The sequence below is a fragment of the Podarcis bocagei genome (assembly GCF_964188305.1).
Source record: "Podarcis bocagei genome assembly, chromosome: 15".
Classification (NCBI taxonomy): domain Eukaryota; kingdom Metazoa; phylum Chordata; class Lepidosauria; order Squamata; family Lacertidae; genus Podarcis; species Podarcis bocagei.
The window spans coordinates 28,907,203-28,932,764 of NC_138141.1; the positions used below are offsets into that span (position 1 = coordinate 28,907,203).

At 41.2% G+C, this 25,562-nt stretch overlaps 1 protein-coding gene across 6 annotated transcripts in view; it reads left to right on the forward strand.

The window, feature by feature from the left end:
- The first annotated feature begins 907 nt into the window (after positions 1 to 907).
- The window catches only part of APLP2 (amyloid beta precursor like protein 2), a 56,779-nt gene continuing 32,124 nt past the window's right edge, over positions 908 to 25,562 (forward strand). For 4 of the 6 annotated variants that reach the window (XM_081172520.1, XM_081172521.1, XM_081172522.1 and 1 more), the window contains exon 1: positions 909 to 1,086. In XM_081172520.1, the coding sequence (XP_081028646.1) occupies positions 961 to 1,086 (126 nt within the window). In that variant the 5' untranslated portion in view covers positions 909 to 960. Of the gene's footprint in view, positions 1,087 to 25,562 lie in introns of all 6 variants that reach the window. The other 2 variants (XM_081172518.1, XM_081172519.1) reach the window with 2 other exon arrangements.

A 25,562-nucleotide genomic window follows, 5' to 3' on the forward strand; every position in this document is an offset into this window, starting at 1 on the left:
AGCTAAAGTGGTACCTCAGTGTAAGAACAGTTTCAGGTTAAGAACGGACCTCCAGAACGAATTAAGTTCTTAACCCAAGGTACCACTGTATTCAGAAAGATTGCTGCCTCCACCTGTGGAGACAGGGCTAGTAGCCATAATAGCCTTCTCCTTCATTAATTTATCCAAACCTTTTTCAAAGTTGGTGGCCATCACTGCCTCCTGTGGGAGAGAGTTCCATAGTTTAACAATGCGCTGTGTGAAGGACTTTTACGTACTGTATCTCGTCCTGAATCTCCCAACATTCAGCTTCATTGGATGTCCATGAGTTCTAGCGTGTTAATTGACATTTTTTTTCTATTTCGAATAGAGATTTCAATTGAGACAGCATGAAAAGCAGCATTTGCCGTGTTCTGACGCTTAGCATCCCCTCCCCCCCCGCATACACCCACCCGCCCTGACGGCGATGAATTTATGCCTCTCATTTTTCTCAACGCCAAGACACCATCCAGGTACAGTTGGAACTACAACTCCCATCAGCCTTCGAGAGCAGCCCAACGCCCACTTAGGCTGCTGGGAATCGTAGTTTAACGAGCCGCCCGGGAGGGCGGCGCCAGGTTGCGCCAGCTCCGCCTCCTCCGAACACCGCATTGTGCTGGCTCTTGCCCACGATTGGCCGACACTGGCGGGGCGGAACTGGAGCGGAGGAAAATGAAAAAAACAAACAAAAAACGCGAGCGCCTTGATCCCACTTATTGGCTAAGAGATCAGTCTATTCAAAGCGGGGCGGGAGGAGGGGGAATTGCTTGGCAAGCTACGCCAGAGCTGGGCGGGGCTTGGAGAAGCTCTTTCCCTTCTCCAAGCCCCGCCCACGCAGGGGCTGTTGCTCCTCCCACGCGGGTGACGAAGGCGGCGCTGAGGCTGGCGCGGCAGCAGTTGCTTCCAAGCGGCGGCGGAGAAAGGTCGCCTCAGAAGTAGAGGATGGCGACGGTGACGGCGGGGGGCAGGACGGGCACCGCGACGGGCACCACCGAGCGGCTGGGATGGTCCCTGCTGCTGCTCTTGGGGCTCACCGGCCCCGCGGCGACGCTGGCCGGCTACATCGAGGTAAGGAAGAGGAGGAGAGCACCCGCTGAGGGAGCCGAGAGCGCTTCCATGGCTCCCCTCACCACGCGCCTCCTCCGCACCGACCACGCTCGCCTCAGCCGGGGGACCAGGGAGGGTCCTTTGCCGGCCAGCCTCGTCCTCCCCTCCCCTCAGATCTCTTTTATTTTTAGCCTTAATTCCCCCACCTTCCAGAAATCCTCCTTATTATCTATTGATTCATTGTGTGATCCTAGGATGAGTGATTAAACTAGGTTTATTGGCTTTTATTTTATTTATTTCACCTTTTTCTTGTTGCTCCTATGCCCGCAACAACAACCCTGCGAGGTAGGTCAGGCTGAGAGGGGCAGTGACTGGTTCTCCTCCTCCACACACACATCACCACCAGCAGCAAAGGTCGCATCCAGTGAGCTTCATGGGTTCGGGGATTTGGACCCCCTGTTTTTTCCCGAGTCTAAGCCGTTGACCACTGCCCCCCCCCCAGTATCGTAGCATAATTGCTGTTTTATCATCATCATCAGTGATGTTCCTCACAGTAGTCATGAGAGCGAGTGATTATCATTGTCGTTGTAATTATTATTTATCTGCCCTTCACTATAAGGTCCCATGGTTGCAACATTGAAACAGGTATTAGTAATGGCTTAAAACGACTTACAGCCCCCAACAGTTAGGTGAGTCCGAAAAATACACACCTCCAGCGTTAGAAGCCAGGGTAAATAGGGGATCGGTGCTACAACATAGTATTCAGTGTATATGGAGTGCTTCTGTGTGTCGCCAGAGCTCTCAAGGACTCCCCTTACAACACCCTTGCAAAGTAGGGCTCTGCTCCACTTTGATCCAACAGGGCTTGTCTTTAATACGGGATTTCACCTTGTATAATATGTTGACAGGTAAAAACAAGGCAGCGGTGCCTGTTGGTGCTGCTGTGTACAGGTTCATCAAGGCTTCATTCGGATAGTTCCTCCAGTGTAGCATTCATGCCCTTTAAATCTGAATACTTCAAAGGACTGCGTTGTTTCCAGTTAGGATGCTTGAACTAAACATTTCAATAATAATAATAATATCCCCCTGCTTCCCCCTCCCTTTCAGGGAGTTGGACTTGATGACCCTCAGGGTCCCTCCCAACTCTACAATTCTGTGACTGCTTCTTCCTCCTTCAGATTCTGTAACTTACCTTGTACTCCAGTGCCTATGGCTTTCTCTCCCCCCCCCCCAGTCTTCCAGGAATTTCTCTTGCCCGCCCTGCTTTCCTACTTCCACCTCTGTGTCCTCCATTTGCTTACAGCCATTTCCTTTCTCTCTTCCCCCACCCCGCCACTTCAACACTCCCACACTGAGCAATCCTGTCTCTTTCTGTACAATCTGCCTTAAGCAACACCCCCTTCAATCAGAGATTTTAGTGTTCTGGAGGTTTTTTTCTCTCTTCCCCACCCCTCCCAAAGGAAGAGAAAAGAGCTGCAGGGGGAGAAGATTGTGCCTCATTTTCCCCTGTCCTTAATCTATCCCTTCTCCTGGCATACCTGGCTCTCATGATGAGATAAGGAGGGAAAGGCCTAGAAAGAACCCTTGCTGAGATTTCTGCAGTGTGATGTCAAAATGTCTCACTTAACCATTTCCAGCATTGGTTTCGGATTTGCATTGTATATTTTGTGTGTGGAAAGTACCTTGCTTCTGCAGTATTTGTGGTGTTCTCAGTTCTTTCTCAACCTGGGGGGAAACACTGCTGTGCTAGAGGGTGTGTCATACTCAGCCCCTTCCTGAGCCTCCTTGGATACTGTAGTTTTCCACTTTCCTTGAAGCCTAGTGATCTCCAGTCTGTTGTTCTGCAAGCTGAGGTGTTCCTTACCTGCTTGCTTTGACAGTCTTGCTCTGTTGGATATGAAGCTGATCAGTGTGCCCAGTTTCCTCCAGCATTTTAAGTATTCTTATCCAAAGATAACGACTTGGTAGAAAGCAGTGCTGCAAAAGTAATTTATGATGTTGCCCGTATTTTATATTCTAAATCTAGCAAGCTCTTACCTCTTCTGGTGCCATTTCATAACAGGATTTTGCCTGTGTTTGTGAAAGCATTTCAGGGCTCTTGATATGTAAGGCTTCTTTCTACTTATCTGGTAAAGGGTTGGCATTGGGGGCTTAAATGAATATGTGTTTTTGCCAAACCTTTCTGGGATAAAAACAAATGGTTTTCTGTAGGAGTTCAAGAAGGGATGCTGCAGTGGTATGCTAAGAATTTGGATTGCTATCTTAAGATTGAGTCTGAAACATATCTTCTGAGTCTTTGTTTTACCCTGGATGTGTGCTTGCAAATGCATGAGAACTGACCTCTGCATTCTTGGCACAGTAACAAGAAATGTGAGTGTCAGATTGGTCTAGAAGCTTAGAGGACAACTTTGTAGGGGGGGAAATCATTTGTTTTGTGTTATCCGCTCAATAGATCCTTGCTAAATCTTCTGGTTTCAACTGCCTATTTCATTGTCTTTCAGATTAAAGCTTTATCAGAGGATAATGGGTATTTATGAAACATTTAAATACTTGCTCTTCTTAGATGACATAGAAGACCTGCCTTCCCATCAACATTATTTTAATTCTCAAGGTCCACATTAAAACATAATACAGAAATTTCCGCACTGTAGGATGGTTTTTGGCAGAAGTTAGCTAGAGAAGCAGGATATAGCACATAGGTAGAACTAAGTCTACCTTACACAAATAGAGATGTATATACCCATCAATAACATAGTTATTCAAAAGTGTTCAAAAACATATTTCAGACATTAACTCAGCCTTCAAAGCAGCCCTGTAGGGATAATTTTTCATGTAATACATGGATTATTTTTATAAGATCATACTGTTTGCATGGGAATTGCCTTCTTCACATTGCTAAATTCTACAGAATATGATCTTGAGCAAAAAAGGTTGACTCATATATTTTGCCCTTCAGAATTCACGATGAGGCTACCCAAATTCATTGTCTTCTCAAGTTTTGCTTATATGAAAATTCTTCAGATTCCTCAACAATTGTTTGCAATGTGATGGCAGTTCAGTGACAATAACTGATCTTGAAAAACCTGCCTGAAGTTTTTCTGCCAGGTTGATAACAAGACTCAATGAGGCCGGGGTGTGGGATTCCAACTAAAGCCCCTCTCGGATTACTTGGCATGGAGGGGGGCTTCCTGATTATGGAATTAATCCCCTACACCTGTTAAAATCTCTTCCAACTGTGTGGCACTTCCTCTCTCATATCCGAGACAACTTCAGCTGCTTGTTTGTATCCTGTCTGGAAGCTGTATCATGTACAGGAATTAGTGGCAAAGGCCTACCCTATTTCCTTTCATTATAGAGCTATATATGCAAAGCAAAATCCCAACTATGTATTGATTATGTAGCAGCCATTGAAGTGGAGGCTGTAGCTAGACAGAAGGCTGCCATCTAAGCTTACAGCTTTGTGTGGTAGGTTAGCAACAGACTATGCCATCTAAGTTCTGGACTTCTGTATTGCTATTTTAATCATGAGAATAAAGAGAGAAATTGGGGTACTTTGGGTCTGAAAACGTATTGACTAGAAAGATGGTTTATGCCCATTTGACTTCCATAAGAGGTTAAAGGTGGCCTTAATAGTGCTTAATGAAGTTTAGTTCTATCACAGAAAAAACAATGCAACAGTAGATTTGGCATCTGTCAGGTGGATTTTCTTTCACTCAATTATCTCAGATAACCAGTCCCTGTCCCCAGGACACCCATTAATCTGTTTAACATCTACGACATGTCTGTTTTCAGTTTGTGCCTCATGTTTGGAAGTGCATGTATGTGAAGCTCAGTGTTGAGTAAGGCATTCTTCATAGATTGTTAAATGGAATGGCAAAAGAAAATTAATCACTACTTCTTAATTGCCTCTTCCCAGACAGGGCTGATTTGCTGGGTTCTACTTACTAAGACACTTCTGCCCTACATTTTGGGCACAAAGGTTCCTAAGGTAGTTTACAATGAATAAAAAAGCCATTATCAGAGATTCAATCTATAAAAAATATCTATAGCAAGGAGGAAAATTTTCTAAGGGCTTGGTGGAATAAACTTCTTGACAATTTATCTAAGGGTCAAAAGAGAGAAAACTAGGCATGCTTCCTGAGGTAGACAGTTGGACTGTCTTGGTGCCACTATGATGAAGGCCCTGTCCATGTCCCAGTTAGCTCAACCTCTGAAGGTAAACAGGTGTGGAGCAAGGTCTCTGAACAGAGTGGGTGGGCAGGTGCTTAAGGGAGAAAATGGTTCTTCAAATCACCTGGACTCAAGGTCAGGAACCACCAACTTTCATATGGCAAGAGACAATCTGTTTTCCTCTTTTAAATGATCTTATTAGCACGAAATGGTATTTTTGCACACTGGCAAGCAGGAAGAGATGAAATGAACTCAAACTGGATGTTTACCTGCTGGACTACTAATATATTTAGAGCTGTCCTGAAATGGAAACTGGCTGCACTGAAACAAATCACTCTATTAGTGTGCCTTTGAAGGGGTCAAATTAAGATTGTTGACTATGAGCTGCGGCTCTGTCTGTGAATGCATTCTGTATACACGCTTTTTGAAACTACTGTATCTGTTTCATTTAATTTAGCACATGGTTTCTGATCTGTAAATTCACCTACACATTAAAGAACAAAATTATGTCAGGTTCCAAATTGCATATAGCAGCTCATGAATCAAATATATATATATATAGAGAGAGAGAGAACATAGAAGCTATGCTTCATATAGCTTACCTTGGCATTCTTTGCTGCAGCAGGCACATAACTTTAAAAAATTGGTTTTTAAAACAAGTCATAACAATAAACTTTAAACAAAATTAAAGATTATAATACAACTTTGTCCATTTCTTGACTTCACTGCAGATCAAGTTACATGAAAGAAATAGAACTCTGAGTAGTAGTTGGAGTAATTTGAATTAATATTCTGACCCTGTTGGTGTTTCATTTTGGAATTGCTTTTGCACATTTACATTTCTAGTTGTTACTCATTCCAATAAAATTCTTACAGTTGGAATTTTTGTTGTTATGGATGAGTTGCCTTCTGAAAAGTATTGTACATATAAGGACAGAAGATGGATGTCACACAAAAATCTAGTTTTGAGGAACTATGGTATCCTCTGGAAATGGCAACTTCCAGCTTTAATAGTGTCTTCTAAATCAGAACTTGCAATTTGTTTATAGCCTTCAGCTATACACTCTATGCATTCAACTTTTTTATAGTACACAGCTCATTGTGCTCAATTGCTCAATACGTTTTGAGCTAGTAACTTTACCCTTGAAGTCTTATAAGCAGCATATATAGCTTCTATGTACTGCTTCATTAGTTCCATTTTCAAATTGCATTAACTTTAGCCCCTGTTCTTAAAATATTCCCTTTCACATCTTTTGTTCTCTGCACAGCTTTCTCAGGTCATGAAACAGAAGAGGTCTTGAACAGGCGATCTGCTCTAAATGTTTTTGCTTGCTTACCTCTTCTCATATACTTCATTCTGCTTTGGTGCAGCATTATGGCAAAACTCTTATTACTAGTACTGCAGGTCTGCAAAAGCTACAGTCCTTATCACACCTATCTGTAACTGTTTAAATCTTAGCAGATACAAGAATCCTCATTGATGAGGTTGAAATTATGTCTTGATTTATTTTTCTCTGTAGGAATTAGAAGGCAGAACTAATGGATCTTCTCTATTTGCTTAAATGCACAGTTGAAGACTATGGGCACAGTCTAGCCCATGTTTGTTGTATGACTGAGTTATATTCTAGCATGTATAGTCATTGCTAACTTTGGCTGGTTGGCTGGATTAAAGTCATCTGTTTAAAACTGTGTATGTGCCTGTGAAATGGATTGTACATAGAATAGCAAGCAGATCTAGTAGCTAGCTGTTCTTAATGACTCTTATTGTAGCAGAGCTTACTGACATGCTGCTTTAGAACATTTTTTAGGTGCTGCCCACAACCCTTCACCGAATTGCAGTTTTTTTTTTGAAAACCACTGTACTTGCTGACCAGAGTTGCAAGCTAAAAGCTGAAGTCAGACTTGACATATGGTGATGGGTTATCAGTAGTAGGTCCACCACATTTTCCACCATGATTGCAGTAGTGCAAATTGTAGGCCAGCATGTAATGCTTGCTAACAGCTGTGGTTTTGGCACGGGTGATGACAGCTTAAGATACTGTCTGTGGAGGTCAAGTGGTGAAAGAATAACCCTGCTATCTTCTAAAATGTGGCCTGTAGAGGGGAAATGGGAAGTTGAGATCTATGTTTGGTAGACTGGTAAAGCTCTGATTTTTTTTAAAAAAGCCAAAAGTCACATACCTACCTCTAGTGGAGACAGAACTGTAGCCTCCAGGCTGGGTGCTTGCTTCTGTAACCTGGTATGGATGATTTATGCTGTTTTATCCTGTTCAGGTTGTATATTTTCTGGATGATGATTTTGTTTTCTGTCTGTTGGCATTGTTTCACTGATTTTTTTACATTTTATGCTGCTTGCTATTATCTTTAGTCTACAGCAAAGTACACCTTGTCTGTTCTTATATTGATACAGCATAGCTTGCGAACAGCAAAACACAATAAAAATGAGTGTAAAATCTATTTAGACACAATCACCTGTTTTTCCCCAAACTGTTATGTAAAATGCTATAAGATGTTTTTTCTATGTGGCAATGGAAGTGTGTTAATTTTTCTTAACCCTGCTTCAAGATATAGTCCAGGGTATTGCAAATCACTGTATGGTTTATATAACACAAACCCCTAAATGCCTGGCAGACAAAAAGGTACTAAAAATTGCAATTGGAGATCTGGTTCCCAATTAAGTTCAATCACAGACAGAATGCACTGAACATCAATTTTAGATGTGCTTCAAAAGACTATCAGTTTACAGGTAATATCTTAGCTACCAAATATTTTATGTTTCTCCTTTGAAAAGGTACGTATTTAATCCAGTATTGTCCATGTCCCTGTTCTTGGTATTTACACATTTGATTTATTTTGATCAATTATGGTATTATTGGAGACAGTATGTTGGATTTGATAGCAGAGGTTGACACATGGCCACCAGGATCTATATTTAGCAATTTTACTTTTCATTTGCAAAGCTCCCACCCCACCCCCATGTCTTAGTTTTGTTATCCAAAACCTTAATCCGTTAGCATTTAGTATCTTCAGTTGTCAACAAGGCTATGGTCTGTTAAATTTGTGGACACTGGGAATGCAGTGGCAATATGTGCAGTCTTTTGGGCAACTGTAATCAAGCTTTATGTATTTTTGTGTTGAAATTAATTTGCTGCATTTGATAACTGGCAAGTGTAACTATTGGGCATAATTCATGTCTAATTCATTGGAGACAGTTTATTTTTGTGGTTGGCATGTATACATTTGAGTTCCTCAGTGGTCCATGTCTAAACTAATCAAATCTGACATGAATATCCCCCATCCCTGATCTTAAACTGGAAAACAGTCCAGTTTAGTACAGTGTCTTCATGCTTTTGCTCAAGGGGGAAATCTTTAAAATTATTCATCATTTTCCTAGCCATGGGCTACAAGGCCTCAAGATCATCAGTGCTATAATCAATTTGCCCTTCAGACCAGCTCATCATTGATGGGATAAAAATGCATGGTGACAGCACACTGGCTGATATCTGAGTCTCTTTCATTGTGGAAGGAAGCTAAGACTGGTGGTATGCTTTTTCATTTTTAAAAAATCGGTCTACAATTAATTCTGTATATTTTTGGCAAGATGTCCAGGAAAGTCTGCTTGTAAGCTTGTAGCAGTTTTTGTTTTCTAATTGCTAATTTAGAAATACCTGACTATTTAGGGACTAAGGGCTAGCATGAACAGTATTCTTTCCTACCATGGCATCACTTCCTGCATGTTCAGCTGGAAATAAGTTCATGTCCACATGTAGGCACAGCAGTGGCTAGTTGGACGGGTGGGGTGATCTTGGAAAGCCATTGTCCTGCTTTTGCCTCTTTCTGGTGAACTTGAGCCCTAGTCTGACTTCTGCCATGTAAATAACCAGTCTCTTAATTTAGTGACTTAAATCTAACAATTTGTAAGGGAGCTAACAGCTTCTGTGGTTAACCATACAGACTGCAGTAGGCCTACTGCAGTCAGGATAGAACAGCAATCCAGAGGCAAAATTCTTCAAAGAAAATGTCATGTTTTTCCACTTGAACCAGGAAGCAGTAGGGCAGAGTGTACAGCATTCTTGAACTCTTCTTGCAGAATGTAAACCTCACATTTTAGAGTTTCTTTAACAACAAACCATAATCTGCCATGGTGGAAAGAATTAAGAGACATCAAAGAAGGCATGCACATTTAGATTTTAAAAGTTTAACAAATTTGCTCACAGCACATGCACTTGGCAGTTTCTTATAATGATTACAAGAGTGCCTGCTGAAGATGTATAGACTGTTTTTCAGGATCAAACGAAACCAGTTAAACTGGCAGATTCTCTTTGCCAAGCACTGTAATTTACTTCTTAATTTTATATTGCCGTTAAGCTTTTTTCTAAGCATAGATTTGTGTTGCCCTTTGGCTGAATCATCTTTTAAGTTTTGTTACATTGTTGCCCTAGTACACACTTTTCATAGCTAAGTATGGATACCAATATGTGATTCAAAAACCTGTTAAAGGATTGGCTTGCTTAGTGATGATGTTAATACCATCAAGCTATTGAGACTTCTCTTTCGCTCAGCTACTTCCCCTGAACATCAACAGAAGTGGGTCTGGGGGAAGAAACAAATCCTCTTCACTTTTTATTTTGGTCATACAGGTGTAAATGAGAGGTTAATTCTTGTTATCAGCAGATTTATTAGTGGCAGAAGGAGATGCAGAGGTTATAGGACTCTGCATTTCAATTGATATTAAGGTCGTATCTTGTTTTTGGAGCCTATAAAACCACTAATTGAAGGCTCTCTTGACTGCAGTCTTCCTGTTTAGGTGGCAATGCAATTTTACAGCCAAGCTATTCAAATACAGTGGTACCTCGCAAGACAATGCCTCGCAAGACAAAAAACTCGCTAGACGAAAGGGTTTTTTTGTTTTTTGAGCTGCTTCGCAAGACGATTTTCCCTATGGGCTTGCTTCGCAAGATGGAAACGTCTTGCAAGTTTGTTTCCTTTTTCTTAACACCGTTAATACAGTTGCGACTTGACTTCGAGGAGCAACTCATAGAACGCGGTGTGGTAGCCTTTTTTGAGGTTTTTAAAGACTTTGGTGATTTTTGAAGCTTTTCCAAAACTTTCCCGACACCGTGCTTCGCAAGACGAAAAAAATCACAAGACGACAAAACTCGCGGAACGAATTAATTTCGTCTTACGAGGCACCACTGTAACTGCAAATCTGATATATTTTAATAAAGTTGCTGTTCTTTCCAAGATGTTCTCTTTGTGGAAGTAAACCTGTCACTGTCTTCCTTTTCTCCTCTACATACTTGCATTATTTCTTTAAATACAAAGTTGCAATCAGGGCTGTATTTGTTCCTCTTGTCTTTGTGGTTGTTAGCATGATATTTAAAGTTTCATCCATAACTTTCATATAATCTGTGTTAAATTTAAATATATATTTTTTATCTAGAAGCCCTTTATAATTGCTGAGAGAAATTTCATAGTGAGGGTTGTGGGGAAGAACCAGAAAGTGGTTCCCCAGGAATTGGGAAGTACTGTAGTGAATCACTGCTCTTTAGAGCTTCCCCTTTTCACAACTTCTTCCTCTGACATTGTGGGCCAGATTTCAAAATGGTGTTTCCCAAACTTGGGTTTCCAGCTGTTTTTGGACTACAACTCCCATCATCCCTAACTTTCAGGACCAGTGGTCAGGGATGATGGGAACTGCAATTCAAAAAACAGCTGAAGACCCAAGTTTGGGAAGCCCTGTTTTTTAAAAATGAAATATATTCCTCAGAAGAACAGAGCAGATACTCCCAGTGTAACACATGCACAAGGGTTTTCCAGATTTTGTATGTGTGAAAGCACACTGATTTGCCTCTGTGGATCTATTCCGAAAACTCTGGCACCTGGAGAGTGTACACTAAAATCAGCTGTATGGGCTGCTTCATACTTTATAAATGTTGTCCATGGAGTTGCGGTATAGGAAATAATAAGTTCCTTTTCATTTGTGAAATGTGTTGCCTTCATTTTGCCAGGAATGCATGGGTCAGCAAGCAGCTGTTGATTCATGACCCCTGCACTCAAGGCAAAATAAGCATAGCACACTTCATAAGGTGTTCCTGCCCCCCCTTCCTCAGTTTAAGTATAAATGAATAGCTGTTTCCCTCACCTTCATTGCATTTTCACTGAACATAGGGACAGTGCTTTGTGCTAGCAAGTAAATACTGAGTCACAGGCTCATCATTCTATTAATCCATTCAAAGCAAGAGTTAAGCCTTATATGATACCAAGGTAACTTGTTCCTGTGTAATGTAGGTGGTGATGCCAGCAAACATATGAATATATTGACTCTTAAGTCTCATTTTGTAACAAAAAACATTTCAATTGAAGTTGCCAAGCTATCAAAAGCATTATCAAAGTGAAATGAACAAAGAATCACCTTGTTGATGCAATGGCAAGTATGCCATTCAGTCTAGGGTTTATCAGTCCATGCTATACAGTCCTAAACAATATCTGCTCCATGACTTTGAGTTACTGTTTCTAGTACTTTTTCATGTAGTAAAAAAGAGACACCTATAGTCTGGAGCAGTGGTTGGCAAACACACCTTTGGCTAGGAAAAAAAAGCTCATGGTTCTCTAGCTCATGGTTTTAATGTGTTATCTCTGAAATGCAAACAATGCTTACCATAATAAAAGAGAATCCCTTGCTATGGTATACTGGGTGATGAGTTTCTATAGGCCTGTGCCAGTTACAATTATCTTTGAAAGACTGAGATGCGAATTCAGCACCATTTTGCAGATCCGATATCTCATTTTGTGTTTCCACATTAACTGCCTCATGTACCTGGACATAGTTTCATAGAGGATATGACCTCTAATCAGTAACTAAACATGTAAATATTCAGAGATGTTAATTCCAGCACTGAATATGTATAATTGTTGAATAGAGTTGGCCACCCGAAGTTTTTCATTGGTTTTGAGCGGTGTGTGTGTGTGTGTGTGTGTGTGTGTTTATAAGTGCTGGATAGCTTTTTTACTCTTCCATCATAGCTTGATCTCACCACTTTGTGACCACTGAATTTGTTAGTTTGGAGGTGATGTGGCTGCACAGTTATAGTGTTTGCCTTTAGCTTCCTGTTAAGGCTAAGAGTTTGCTGAAATCCTGGGGTGCTGGGCATTTTAATTAAAAAAGGTTGTCTTTTATTTATTCTCCCACCTTTAGAAGTGAACTGGGGAGACGTGAGACAGGTTCTTTTCAGTTGTAGCATTGTGTTTTTGGAATTGCTTCCTGAGGGAGGCTGCCTTGTCCTGCTTGCTTTTCCCTAGCCCAGGGGTCTGCAACCTTTAAGACAAAAAGAGCCACTTGGACCCGTTTCCGAAAAAACAACAACAACTGGGAGCCGCAAAAACATTGCAACATTTAAAACAAATATAACACTACATATATTTTTTCTGGCCTTAATGCTATATATACAGGATCGTGCAGTCAGCTGTCAATCTCAAGAAAAAAGGACAAATTAATAGCTAATTAAAATATTTAATTTACAACCAGGTAACCAGGTTAATGGGACTTTTGCTCCTGAACCTCAGTGCTCAGTGTCTGCACATCAGGGCTGTAAGACGTCACCTTCATTTTCACACAGGCTTGCAAGCTGTCATCTGTGAGGCGTGATCGGTGCTTGTTTTTAATATAGTTCATGTTGGAGAAGACCTGCTCACATACATATGTGGAAGAGACCACAAGGGCCATCGAGTCCAACCCCCTGCCAAGCAGGAAACACCATCCGAGCACTCCTGACATATGGTTGTCAAGCCTCTGCTTAAAGACCTCCAAAGTAGGAGACTCCACCACACTCCTTGGCAGCAATTCACCAAACTTTCACCTGCTTAAGTTTAAAAAGGGGCTTGAAGCAACTAAAAAGGGGCTTCAGGCAACTAACTCCACGTGGAATTCCACGCGACCGCGACTGCATAATCAATGCCACAAAATGCCAAAGAAAATTAACCAGGGCCCCAGTGAACCATAAATCATAATCAGTGCCTGATGTAAATAATAATTAATAATGAGGGCCCAATGTCATCCTCATCATTATAAAAATAATCCCTCTCTTCGTGCCGCCCAGCCTCCCAAGAAAAAACCCCCACTTCAAACGGTCACAAAGCACAAATTCCACGCGACCGCGACTTGCTATGCCCAATAATCAATGCCCCAAAATGCCATAGAAAATAAATCAGGGCCCCAGTGTACCATAAATCATAATCAGTGCCTGATGTAAATAATAATTAATATTGAGGCATTCGTCATTATAAAAATACCGTATTTTTCGCCCCATAGGACGCTCCGTCCCATAGGACGCACCTAGTTTTTTGGGGGGGAAATAAAGGGAAAAAAATTTCCCTTTATTTCCCCCCCAAAAGCAGGTCGGGGAAACCGAACCAGGTCGAGGAACAGCGGGATGGCGGCGCTGCGCCTCCCTGCTGTCCCCCGAGCTTGTGGGGCTGGCCGATGCCTGCGGGGCGGCAGGCTGCTATCCGCAGCGTGGGGAGCCTTGCCAGGACCTCCGGCAAGGCTCCCCACGCTGCGGATGTCTGCCTGGCGAGGGGGGCGCTCTGATTTACGGCGCCCCGCCCGCCGGGCGGCAGGCTGGTCACCTCCGCCCCTCGCCTCCGCCCCTCGCCTCCTCCCCTCGCCACCGCCCCGGAGCCGCAGCAAAGGCTTTAAAGAGCCGCATGCGGCTCTGGAGCCGCAGGTTGCCGACCCCCGCCCTAGCCTTTAAAGCAAGCTTCTAAAACCGGGGTGGGGGGGGGAGCAAACATTTTCTGCAGGGGGCCAGTCCGCTGTCCCTCAGACCTTGTGGGGGGCTGGACTATATTTTTTTTGGGGGGGATGAACAAATTCCTATGCCCCACAAATAACCCAGAGATGCATTTTACATAAAAGGACACATTCTACTCATGTAAAAACACATTGATTCCTGGATCATATGCGGGCTTGATTTAGAAGGCAATTGGGCCGGATCCGGCCCACAGGCATTAGTTTGCCTACCCATGTTCTAGATCCTGACATTCTATTGTTTCTATGATGGTGCAGCATTATGTGTATTTTTCTGCTGCCTTTATATTTCATTGCACTATTCCTCCAAATTTCTGAGGTTCAGAGGTAAGTGCGGACGGGGAACCCTAAAGTATTCAAGAGTAGAGTTTTCCTTTTAAAAGTTGGGTTGAGTTGAGGGGGCATAGTCACTGGTAGGATGACAGGTGTGTGAGAATGAGAGAACCAATGGATGAACAAATATTTCTGAGTACTTGGTGAGGGCGAAGATGTTGAAACTCATGGTTTGGCCCCGGCTGTTGGGAGAAAGATAATCCCAAGATCTTTCCCAATTGATGAATGTTTGTGTGCATAATATGATTGTAGTAGTAATAGTAATAATAATAACAATAATTGTTGTTGTTTTGTTGTTGTTGTTGTTGTTGCGTAATGTGATGGTAGTAGTGGTACATACAGTGGTACCTCGGGTTACAGACGCTTCAGGTTACAGACTCCGCTAACCCAGAAATAGTACCTCAGGTTGAGAGGTTTGCTTCAGGATGAGAACAGAAATTGTGCTCCGGTGGCGTGGTGGCAGCAGGAGGCCTCATTAGCTAAAGTGGTGCTTCAGGTTAAGAACAGTTTCAGATTAAGAACGGACCTCCGGAACGAATTAAGTTCTTAACCCGAGGTACCACTGTAGTAATAGTAATAGTAACAATAACAATAATGGTTGTTGTTGTTATTATTATTATTAATTTGTATGGTTAGATTTGCAGTGCCTGCTGTGTCAGCAACAGACAGACTCATATTATCTACATAGATCAAGCAGAACTGCAGCATATCTTAGTCACGTTCTTTTAAAAGTTCTCATTGCAAAAGAGAAGTCCTACTTTTGAAGCAGGATGCCCACAGTTGAAATAATCTAGGTCAGAAGCAAGGAATACCCAGGAGTCTAAAGACTGTTCCTGGTACTCACCTTTTTAAAGTAAGTTATGAACTCCTTGTAAAAAAATGTTTCTGGGGATGCTGAACGATTGTTAAATGTTTTATTACATTGCAGGGGGGAGCAGGGAGCAGACTCCTTCCAAAAAGTGCATAACTCTAAAAACAAAGGCAACTTCTTTAGCTTTCTTTGTGGATTAAACTTTCATAATTCCTGTGGGAAAGCGGTAATTTATCATCCTATAAGACTAATTACAGAGGTTAGTGGGAGGAGGAGGGATAGGTACTAATCCAGTCAGAGTAATTACCATGACCTTGAATGAGTCCTTTGGCTTTGCACTAAATTCTACCAGTAAAACTGATCTGTTTATCTAATGCACATATGTATCAAGATTTGACATTGCTTCAGTCAAACAGGAGTCATCTAAATGCGTGCAAAAAGAAACTCCAGTAGCAACATGCAAGTTTAAAGGAGTATCACTAACTTTGATACTACATAAAAAATACCATGGCTTGACAGTTAATTTATTTGATTACTTGTGTTGGGACAAATCTTGTATCTGATGTCCTGGTACTTACTGTCATATTCCTTGGTATCCAAGAAGACTGAGGAATTCAAAGAAAAATATCTTCTTGCTTACATTTAAATAAGTAATGTACCAGACTTTTTTTGCATACCTACAAATTACCGTATTTTTCGCCCTATAGGGCGCACTGGCCCATAGGACGCACTTATATTTTTTTTGGGGGGGGAATAAAGAAAAACAAATTTACCCCCCCCCCGAGCTTGCTGGGCTGGGGCAGGGGAAGCCCAGGCTTGTGGATAGCTGCCCTAAGCCTGGGGTGCACAGTGCCACGCTCCCCGGACTTCGGGCTGCAAGCCTGCGGAGCCCGCGGGAACTTCCACCGGGCGCCGCAGGCTTGCGGATAGCTGCCCTAAGCGTGGGTGCACAGTGCCGCGCACAGTGGGTGCACAGTGCCGCGCTCTCCGGACTTCGGGCTGCAGGCAGCTATCCGCATGCCTTCGGAGCCCGCGGGAGTTCCCGCGGGCTCCGCAGGCGTGCGGATAGCTTCCTGAAGCCTAGAGAGCGAGAGGGGTCAGTGCGCACCGACCCCTCTCGCTCTCCAGGCTTCAGCAAAAGCCTGCATTCGCCCCATAGGACGCACACACATTTCCCCTTCATTTTTGGAGGGGGGAAAGTACGTCCTATAGGGCGAAAAATACGGTACTGTTTTATGGTGGCATAGGCTGTTGTGAACAAGAGCCCACCTCATCAGATGTTTTGGTACACACAATTTACACTCATGCACACAGGCAAGAGAAACAAAATATAAACATGTCAATGATATACATGATTAGAATGTCATTTTAGGGGGTCAAACCTAATTTTTGCAGTGAGGGGGTCTTCAAAATATGTTTTTGGGTGTGAGGAATTCAAAACTGCTATTACTTTTCTGGTTGGACAACATTTAGCTTGGTAAATCTATGTTTGATTAAAAAGGGCATAAACTGATATAGAAAAACCAAAGAATTTTTGCTTTACCTTCTAAAAATGTCAAGTAGTGTTCTTAAAAAAATAGTTTCTCTGCATAAAACATGTCCTGATAAGCATACAACATTACCTTGTAATAAAAAAACAACATTAGGAAGTAATTACATTAGTTAATAAGAAATATAAACAAGTTACATCAGGTTTTTTTAAGTGAAAAGTTTAAGTCAAGTCAAGTTTAAAATTATTGGAAATGTCACAAAAACATTCAAAAGTAAATATGTAGTTATTTACCAAGCAAAACTAAACTATATTAATGTAAACACAATATATTTTGAATTCCCAAGTCAGATTGCAACTTTTTAGCACCCCTCATTTTGGGAATTTGAAATTTGAAAAATTCAATGTGCCCTAATTATGTACGGTGTCCTTGCTGAGGAAGCAAAACTTATTTTAACAGTGCAGTATATATCCACAACAACTTTATTATAACAATTATAATTAGAAGTACTAGTAGATTTCCATATTGATAAACTATATTGAAGAAAAATGCAGCCACAATGTTCCCAACATCCACTTCTGAAATGTAAAAATCCAAAAGGCTGATGCATTCTTCCAATGTATTTTTCTGTCTAAGACTACAAAATAAAATGGAGTACAGCTGAGTTGCTTACACATGACTGTGCTGCCTCCTAAAAGGCATTAAGATTGGGTGATGGTAGCATATTCCCTTGACCCTATGTTGGCCATAGAGTGGATCTGTGCACCAGGGCTTCCTATAGAAATCGGGTAAAACAAATTCCAGAAAACCAGAGAAGTATGTTGTTATGCACTATCTAAATTCAAAGTCAGACAGTGGCTGGTATTATCTAGGTGCACCAAATCTGACTACAAACAATAATTATTCCCCTCTTGCCTGAGTGTGTTGTTGCATATACTAGCTTTTTAAAAAAATAAAAATACTAAAGCTTAAAAGAGTTGCTCATCTTTAGATCTATGGCTTGCTATGTTAGGCATTAATTAGTCTTCCTCAGCTCCAGCCATCTAGCTGCTGAATAAAGGCAGGAAGAGCAACTAGGAAAAAACAGTTTGAAGCACAATGCAAAATTCTTTCCACGCCAACAATAATTTCAGAAGACTGATGGATTAAAAACCTTCTACGTCTACCTCCTTAGTCTCATCCTAAAAGGCATGCACATCACAGGTGAACCATATATGAACCTGAAGCATAATGTGAACGTGATCTACTGTATTTGTGTAAATAATAATAATATAATAATAAATCAATATCCAGTGAATGTGTGACTGCGACCTCAGAGATTAAAGTCTACAGCCAGGAAAGTTTTGTAGTCTTGTGTGTTCTTTCTGCCTCCCAGTGTTTTTTCAAGTGCTGGGGAGCTGGTGCGGAAGGGAATACTTGAGGCTAGCTCCTGAACACATACGATCTCTAAGGATCAATTTCCTAGGAACAAATTCTTTGTCCTTGCTGAAGAGAGTGAATTTCATCAGTCCTCCAAAGAAACTGCTGGAATTTCCAGTACACTGAAGTAAAGTGAGAGCTAATGCATTACTGAAAGGTTATTCAACCTCTGAATGGTTCTAGAACAGACATTCCCATGGGTTGAGTACACTGAAATTTATGGCTAATTTTGCATAAGATCTAAAGAAAAATCTCAGCGTACTTTATACTACAGATTGGCTCAAACTACACTTGGCTGGTTTATTTGCAGCATTGCTTCATGTAACTAAGCTTTTCATGGCTAAATCAAAAGTAATGGTAGTGATTAATTCTTGTTACATCTAGCTTAAATGAAGATGGATCATAAAAGCTGATTGGTCAAAGCTCTTGATGTAACAAAGTGGTTGTGACTTTAAAACAGGGCAGAGAACCTGTGACTCTTCAGTTGTTGCTGGGCTTAAACTCAGAACATCCCTGACCATTGGCCATGCTGGTTGAATTTGGAGTCGATCAAAGTTCTTCACATGTAGGAGTTTGCATCAATGACGATTCTCAGTCTAATTAAGGCAGAAGTCATTGTTGTTTCATTTCGCTCATTTGTTTTTGTTTTGTTTAGTATTAAAAAATCTAAGTGGTTACACAAATTACAGTTGAAACCACAAGTAGTGAATCGATCGATACATAACAGCAAAATACACTAAATATCCAGGAAAAAATTAGGCACAACATTAAAGAAGAAGTGCTGAAATTATGCCTGTGGGCTGTTACAATGCTTTGAAGAAAAGGCATAGTGACCCACTAAAGAGTCACTAACAGTGAAGGCAATGCTGGACTGGATGGACAAACATGGCAACCTCATGTGCTCCTTTCATGAAATCATTGGAGGAAATTGATAGGATACCTACAAACTCAGTGAATGATTTCCCCCCACTTCCTTTAAGGACTAAACTCTTCCCATGAAATAGTTCAATTCTTAAGTCCCAGCACCTAGTGTTATTTTAGGAGATAACAATTACAGCTAACCAGTGGTCACTCTCTCCTTTGCAACCAGCACATTGACATGCTCAGTTGACATCTTACTGGCCAGCCTCTCTCGCTCTGACAGCTCATACTTGACTGAGAACCGCAGAACAGGAGCCCTTTTGTTTGTGTTCTTGCCAGACATGAGGTTTAAATACAATTCAATACAAGGAGCCACAGCTGAATTATTAGTAGTAGTTAGGACAACTCCTGTGTCCACATCGAGCCTTTCTGGTTTGTCTAAATGCAAACAAACTGAAGCTTCAAGGTGGGCGCATTCGGTGTGCCTTTGATGCTAGAAGTTTACATTCAGTGACATTGTGCTTTGTGGAACACGTCTTACTTTATTTACACATATCTACTGTCTCCCCAGCCTGGTAAAATTAGTTTCTGGCTTAGGTTATTATCTCTAGCAAAGATTAGATGGCTGACTGGCTGGGTCTGGGAAGTGATCCCAGCTTCATTATAGAAAATTGATACAGCTGCTGGAAAAGCTTACCTTGAACTAGCGATAGAAGAGGAATTTGTTTGGTCCACGTTTTACAAAGGAGTAATCTCATAACCAAAAATTGCTTATGGATCAGAGTGAAACTCCAAGTCACATTACACATTTCATGAAATTTGTGTTGTAGCATTTGGTGAACAAAAAGTATGTACACATGTATTATTTAATATGTATTGTATGGATGAGTACACTGAAAAGGGTAAATTTTACACAAGTATGTTCACAATGTGTACAGTTTAAATGTGAACTTGTCTTTCCACAAAATGGGACAGAATGGGACCTATGATTGAATGCCATAAGGCTGAAATGGGAACAGGATTAGGCTGTTCAGATTGTCACTCCGTGAAACCCAGAATATCTGAGCAGCAACAGGGTGCTGGGTAACATCCCTTCCTTGGGCAAAGTGCTGGAGTGGGTGGCTGCTAGCCAAATCTAAGCACTCTTGGATGAAGTAGATCCATTTAAATTGAAGTTTAGTTCTGCTTTTAATAATGAAATTGCCTTGATCACTCTGTTGGATAGCCTTTGTGGGAGAGGTGGGGGAAGCAGGAGTGTGACCTTGTTGATTATTCTTCGCTCTCCAGTTTTTAGATCTGATTTAAATCTTTTTAGAATTCTGCGGCTTTTATTATGTGAGCCATCCAGATAATTTCTTGTTTTAGGGTAGCCTATAAATAATGTAAATATGTTGGTAGAACTGCAAGTAAACAAATCTCCCCCTGCCTCCAAGATTGCTTAACTGTGCATTTGTTTGTACCAAAGTCTTTCTGTTCTGAATAACCTTATATAAATTGTCCCAGTTTTAGTGGCTTGGGTTAATCTATTTCAGTTGATTCCAACCCAAGTTAATGTGCACAAGTCTGTGATGCTGCTGTGTGCCTTCTTAAATATTAGAACCAATAGTCTCACTCTTCCAGTTTGTTCATGCTGCAATTACAAGATGTGACACCAAGTGTTTGCTTTGACAAATCCTCTTTGGTGTCTCATGGGTGAACTTGAATCTAAGTTTTGTTAGAAGTGCTCTGCAGAGTGACAATGCATACTAATCTCAGGAGTTTATTGCTATTGTCTAACATAAAAACTTGTTCACACAGCATCCTGCATTCAGAGGTCTTCCATTAGTCTTTCAACTTAGTTTTTGTTGTAGTGGAGTCTGGGGCCTGCCGACTAATAAAGTCAATTGCAGATGGGAATCATGATGATTGTTGGGGAGAATTCAAACTGCTGTTCTCTTGTTCCTCCATTAAGCCCCCTTCCAAAAACTTAGTTTCTAACTCTAGGGTTACCATATTTCAAAAGTTGTTGAGCTTTGGGGGGGTGGGAGGGTGACAGAGTTGAGCCAAAATCTACACTACCGGCATGGGTTGCCATGCACAGTATGTAAATTATGCATTTTTTTCTGTTCGGTTTACAGTACAGTGGTACCCTGGGTTAAGTACTTAATTCGTTCCTGAGGTCCGTACTTAACCTGAAACTGTTCTTAACCTGAAGCACCACTTTAGCTAATGGGGCCTCTGCTGTTGCCACGCTGCCAGAGCACGATTTCTGTTCTCACCCTGGAGCAAAGTTCTTAACCCAAGGTACTATTTCTGGGTTAGCAGAGTCTGTAACCTGAAGCATATGTAACCTGAAGTGTATGTAACCCGAGGTACCACTGTACAGTCATACCTCAGGTTAAATATGCTTCAGGTTGAGCGTTTTCAGGTTACGCTCCATGGCGACCCGAAAGTAACGGAATGCGTTACTTCCGGGTTTTGCTGCTCACGCATGCGCAGATGCTTAAAATGATGTCACGCGTGTGTGCAGATGTGGCGACCTGCGTACACGTAGACGCGGGTTGCGTTCGCTTCAGGATGCGAACGGGGCTCTGGAACGGATCCTGTTCGCATCCAGAGGTACCACTGTACTAAATAAGTCAAGCAAACATACTAAATAGGATCCACTCAGGGCATCAGAACCTTTTCCAATTAAAAAAATATTGAGATTTCACATCACTTGCCTCATATGAATCACCACGTAGGGGTGGGCCTGGTTAAAATCTGTCATTGCTGATGTAAAAACTCTGGTCTCAGTATTGGTTGATTTTGAGGCTAAATGATAAGGATTAATGTGCTTTTAAGTAAACATTCTTTCCATATGTACTTAGATTGCACCACTAATCAACATAAATACTTAAGCAAGCACTCACGACAAATTTTGCATCCTGCATAAAGTAAAACAAAGAGCAGTTAGGCCACCACCCAGGCCAACGAAAATTTCAGAGACCTGCCTCAGCTGTGCAAATGCCATTGTAGAACCTGCTGCTGTTTTGAAGGAAACACATAGTTTAGCAGCCTGTTGGCTGGATTGTAATTCTCTCCATTCCAGGCAACATGATTAAAAGTCTTTTCATCTACACTGGCTGCTAGTGGCATAGAAACAGTTGTAAAGCGGAGCAATTAAAGAAGCTAGACATTAAAAATGAAAAATAAATCAATATTGTGGTTGGATGTGAAGACATTGAAAAAAAACAACCCCATCCTGGAATTTTCCTCTTATCTGTGCCCCCTTCCAGCCTTCAGATTAATGTTGATTCTTGATCATTTATTTTGCAGCTCAGTGGAAATTTTTGAAATTGACTTTGTTCAGGAAAAAAAAAAAAAGCAAGCTTCACCAGGTTTGCCCTGGATTGGGAAAATGCACAAACTGTCCATTTCAATGAAGTTACTACAGAGCAGAATATGTCTTTGTGGAAAGGAAACTTGCAGCGGAATTTGGCAGAAAATGTCCAGAACATCTAAATAAATGCCTTGAAGGCTTTTTGCAGTGGTGGTAGGAGAGCACATACTAGTGGGACGTCACAGATGAACCTAGTAGGTGGTTTTTCAGCCACACATGAGAATGAAACCTGCTATTGGGTTAAGAAAGGACTTTTTTGTCCTCAGATCAAAACTTCTAGCAGAAAGGAAGGAAGTTCAGCCTCTACTCACTCCCACAATCTTGGGATTGCCACTTCTTGTTTTGTGTAATGTACATGATCTTTAAATCCTTTTTTGTAACTTCTGTTTAATTAGAAGGTCTAACGTGTCTCACATTCAGTTGGAACGTGTGTGTGTCTGGGTTTATGAACAACTGTAATTTTGTTTCATACAACTGATGTGTGTGATGTGGGTTGGTCTTGATTTGAGCACTTAGGCTATGCTTATGAAAGGATGTACAACCCTAAGCTGATTTTGATGACTTATTTATTTATGTAGTTTTTTATTTAGGACATTTGTATGCTGCCCCATGCGTAATGTCCATATGCTTGGATGATTAGCATAAGATAATTGAATGCTTTAAGCAGCCTGATTGGACTCTGATGCTCAAAATGTCGTGTACATGATATTGGCTAAGCACTGACTTGTACTGCTGGACATGAAATGTTCTTTTCTGTGGTTCATATATCTACCTGAACTTGCTTTAGGTAACAGGAACATCTTGAGGGTGAGTGACTCATTTAGCTTATTCACTTGCGAATAAGTATTTTAAATGTCTCTATGGCAACCTGTCTCCAGTGATATGCAAACTATTTGAACAATTCAAGGAGGAGCGATACCTTTCCCTTAGTAATGGATAAGCTTCCCTTAGTAATGTGGCGATAAGCTGAAAAGATGGCTAAAATAAACACTTCAGCATTAATGTTTAAACACAGCATCCTCTTGACTTAAAGATCTCTGTTTGAACAAGGTTCATGCTGGTGCAGAACAAATTTTGGATGAATTTCTAATAGGCATAGCTGACCTTGCAGCTTCTTGCACTTGGTTTTGCTGTATACATTTGTTAGTACCATTCTAAAAAAGAAAATTACAGTGGCTCACAGTAGGATAGACCTTATAAATCCTTTGCATATTATAAGTCAAAGTCCAGGACTATTTTTGCACAATGCAGCATGTGAACACCCAAGGTTAACATTCCAGACACGCCCTGTCTCCTGTTTCTCCTGGCACTGAACACTGTTCCACCCTCTCTTTCTGAAACAGTTTCATTTGCTTGCTAATATGGGCTTCAAACGACAGACATTTGCATTTGTCCTCCCCTGATATTTCAGTAATTCCAGGTTGTTCAAGACCTGTATGTGAATACCATAGTGTGTGGTAGAAAGGCTCGTTTTAATCAGCCTACAGACTAGAAATCAGTGTGCCCTGCATGCAACTTTTGTCAGTTGTAAACAGATTTTGCTTAATGGAGAAGCTACATGAAGGCAAAGAAGGGAGTACAGCCTTTATTTTATATTCATTTCAGACTCCCTTTACTTTTCTGTAGTAAATGGATTCTGTAGTCCAGGAAGGCAATTAAGACTGAATGTTCCAGGTCTATAGCAGGTACTTTGAAAGTGGGATACTATAGCTCAAGGGTAGAAAAAATATTTGGCTTCCCAATACAGTAGATGGAAGACTGCCTTTGAGCCCAAAGTGATAAGGAGGAGAAAGGTGGAAGGATCTCTAGAGGACATGGGCATAGGGAGTTGGTGCTTGGCATTGTTTGTTAGTACGAATGAGAAGCTGCACAAGTGTGGAGAACAAGAGGTTTATGGTATGGATTCTCAGACTTGCCTGCAAGAATTCAATTCAAGGGATCAGGCTCACTTGACTTGATTCTACAGTGACTTAACAATGTGTTCAGAGGACAGAGCACACTCATAACAGGCTGGTTATTGAGGCTAAAGCCAACCATTTATCAGTTAATGTGCAAGATTGTTTAAGACCGAAGTCATTCCTCTCAATAAATTTGTCAAGCTGCCCCTGAAAGAAGTCTCTTATCCCAAATATTGAGCCTTTATAAACGAATCTCTCTATGCCATTGTGTTTTCTTCTTTCCTTCCTGTGCTAATGCTGTCCCTCCCTTCCCAAAGAGGATGTGAGGCTGTTTTCTAGAAGTGTTAAGAATATTCCTGGTGTAGGGGCCAAACAACTTTCTTCCTAATTTAGGCAAAGTATTGGAAGGAATCCTCCTCTGAGAGAACAAAGTAGTAAATCACAAATTCTCCATTTGGGTCACTGGTCCAGTTGTTGTATTGATGTCTGGTTTAGGCTGAGTTTCCAAACTTTTGTACCTGTAGTGTGCCGTATATGCCAAAACTTTTGGCTTTCCTTGCATCAGGCAGAGAATAATTTGTTGGTCTTACAAAATATTTGTCATCTACTTTATAATGCATTACGGATAACACTGAAACCATCATGGGATACATTATTAAATGATTAGTCAGCAAGTATACTAGGTTTATTGGTATAGGTGCTAGTGTTGGTGTGTATGTATGTATATATACACACACAAAATATTTAAGTCAAATTAATAGGCATATTTCCTATTCACAAATTGTGAACCATCGCTATGCTGGATCTTGGAGATGAACTAGTCTCTCCTGATAAAATCCTGCTTATTTTCTTTCTGCCCCCTCATATTAGATTCTCAGAGGGAACAGAAAATTGTAATAAAGGTTGAAAATAGCAAACAGTAATGATGAAGATTCTGTTTCACTGTCTAAAATGGTACCCCTCAAGTTGATCCTATTTGGGGAACAGCAGCAGAGCGAAGCTGCTATAGTGAAGCTCTTCAGCTCTGCTAATTCATAACTTCTGGCATTGACAGTGAACGCTGTTGCATCTTTACTGATCAAGTCCTCTTTCTCCAGGGGCAGCTTAGTTTAGCCTGAAATTATCTTGTCTTTTTGAACTGGTTCAGGCAATCATGTCTTGCCTTGTTAAGCTGAGATATGCAGCATGTCTTGCTTGTGCATGGAGCCCCTTGGTTCCTTGCTTTTTTGTCAGCTGCAGTTAAACCAGGGAGCCTTTTAACTGTAGTTTCGCATTTCATCGAAAGTGGGAAAACAAGACTGCTAGCTTCAGTACAAGCTAAGATGTTAAACCAGATTCAAACCAC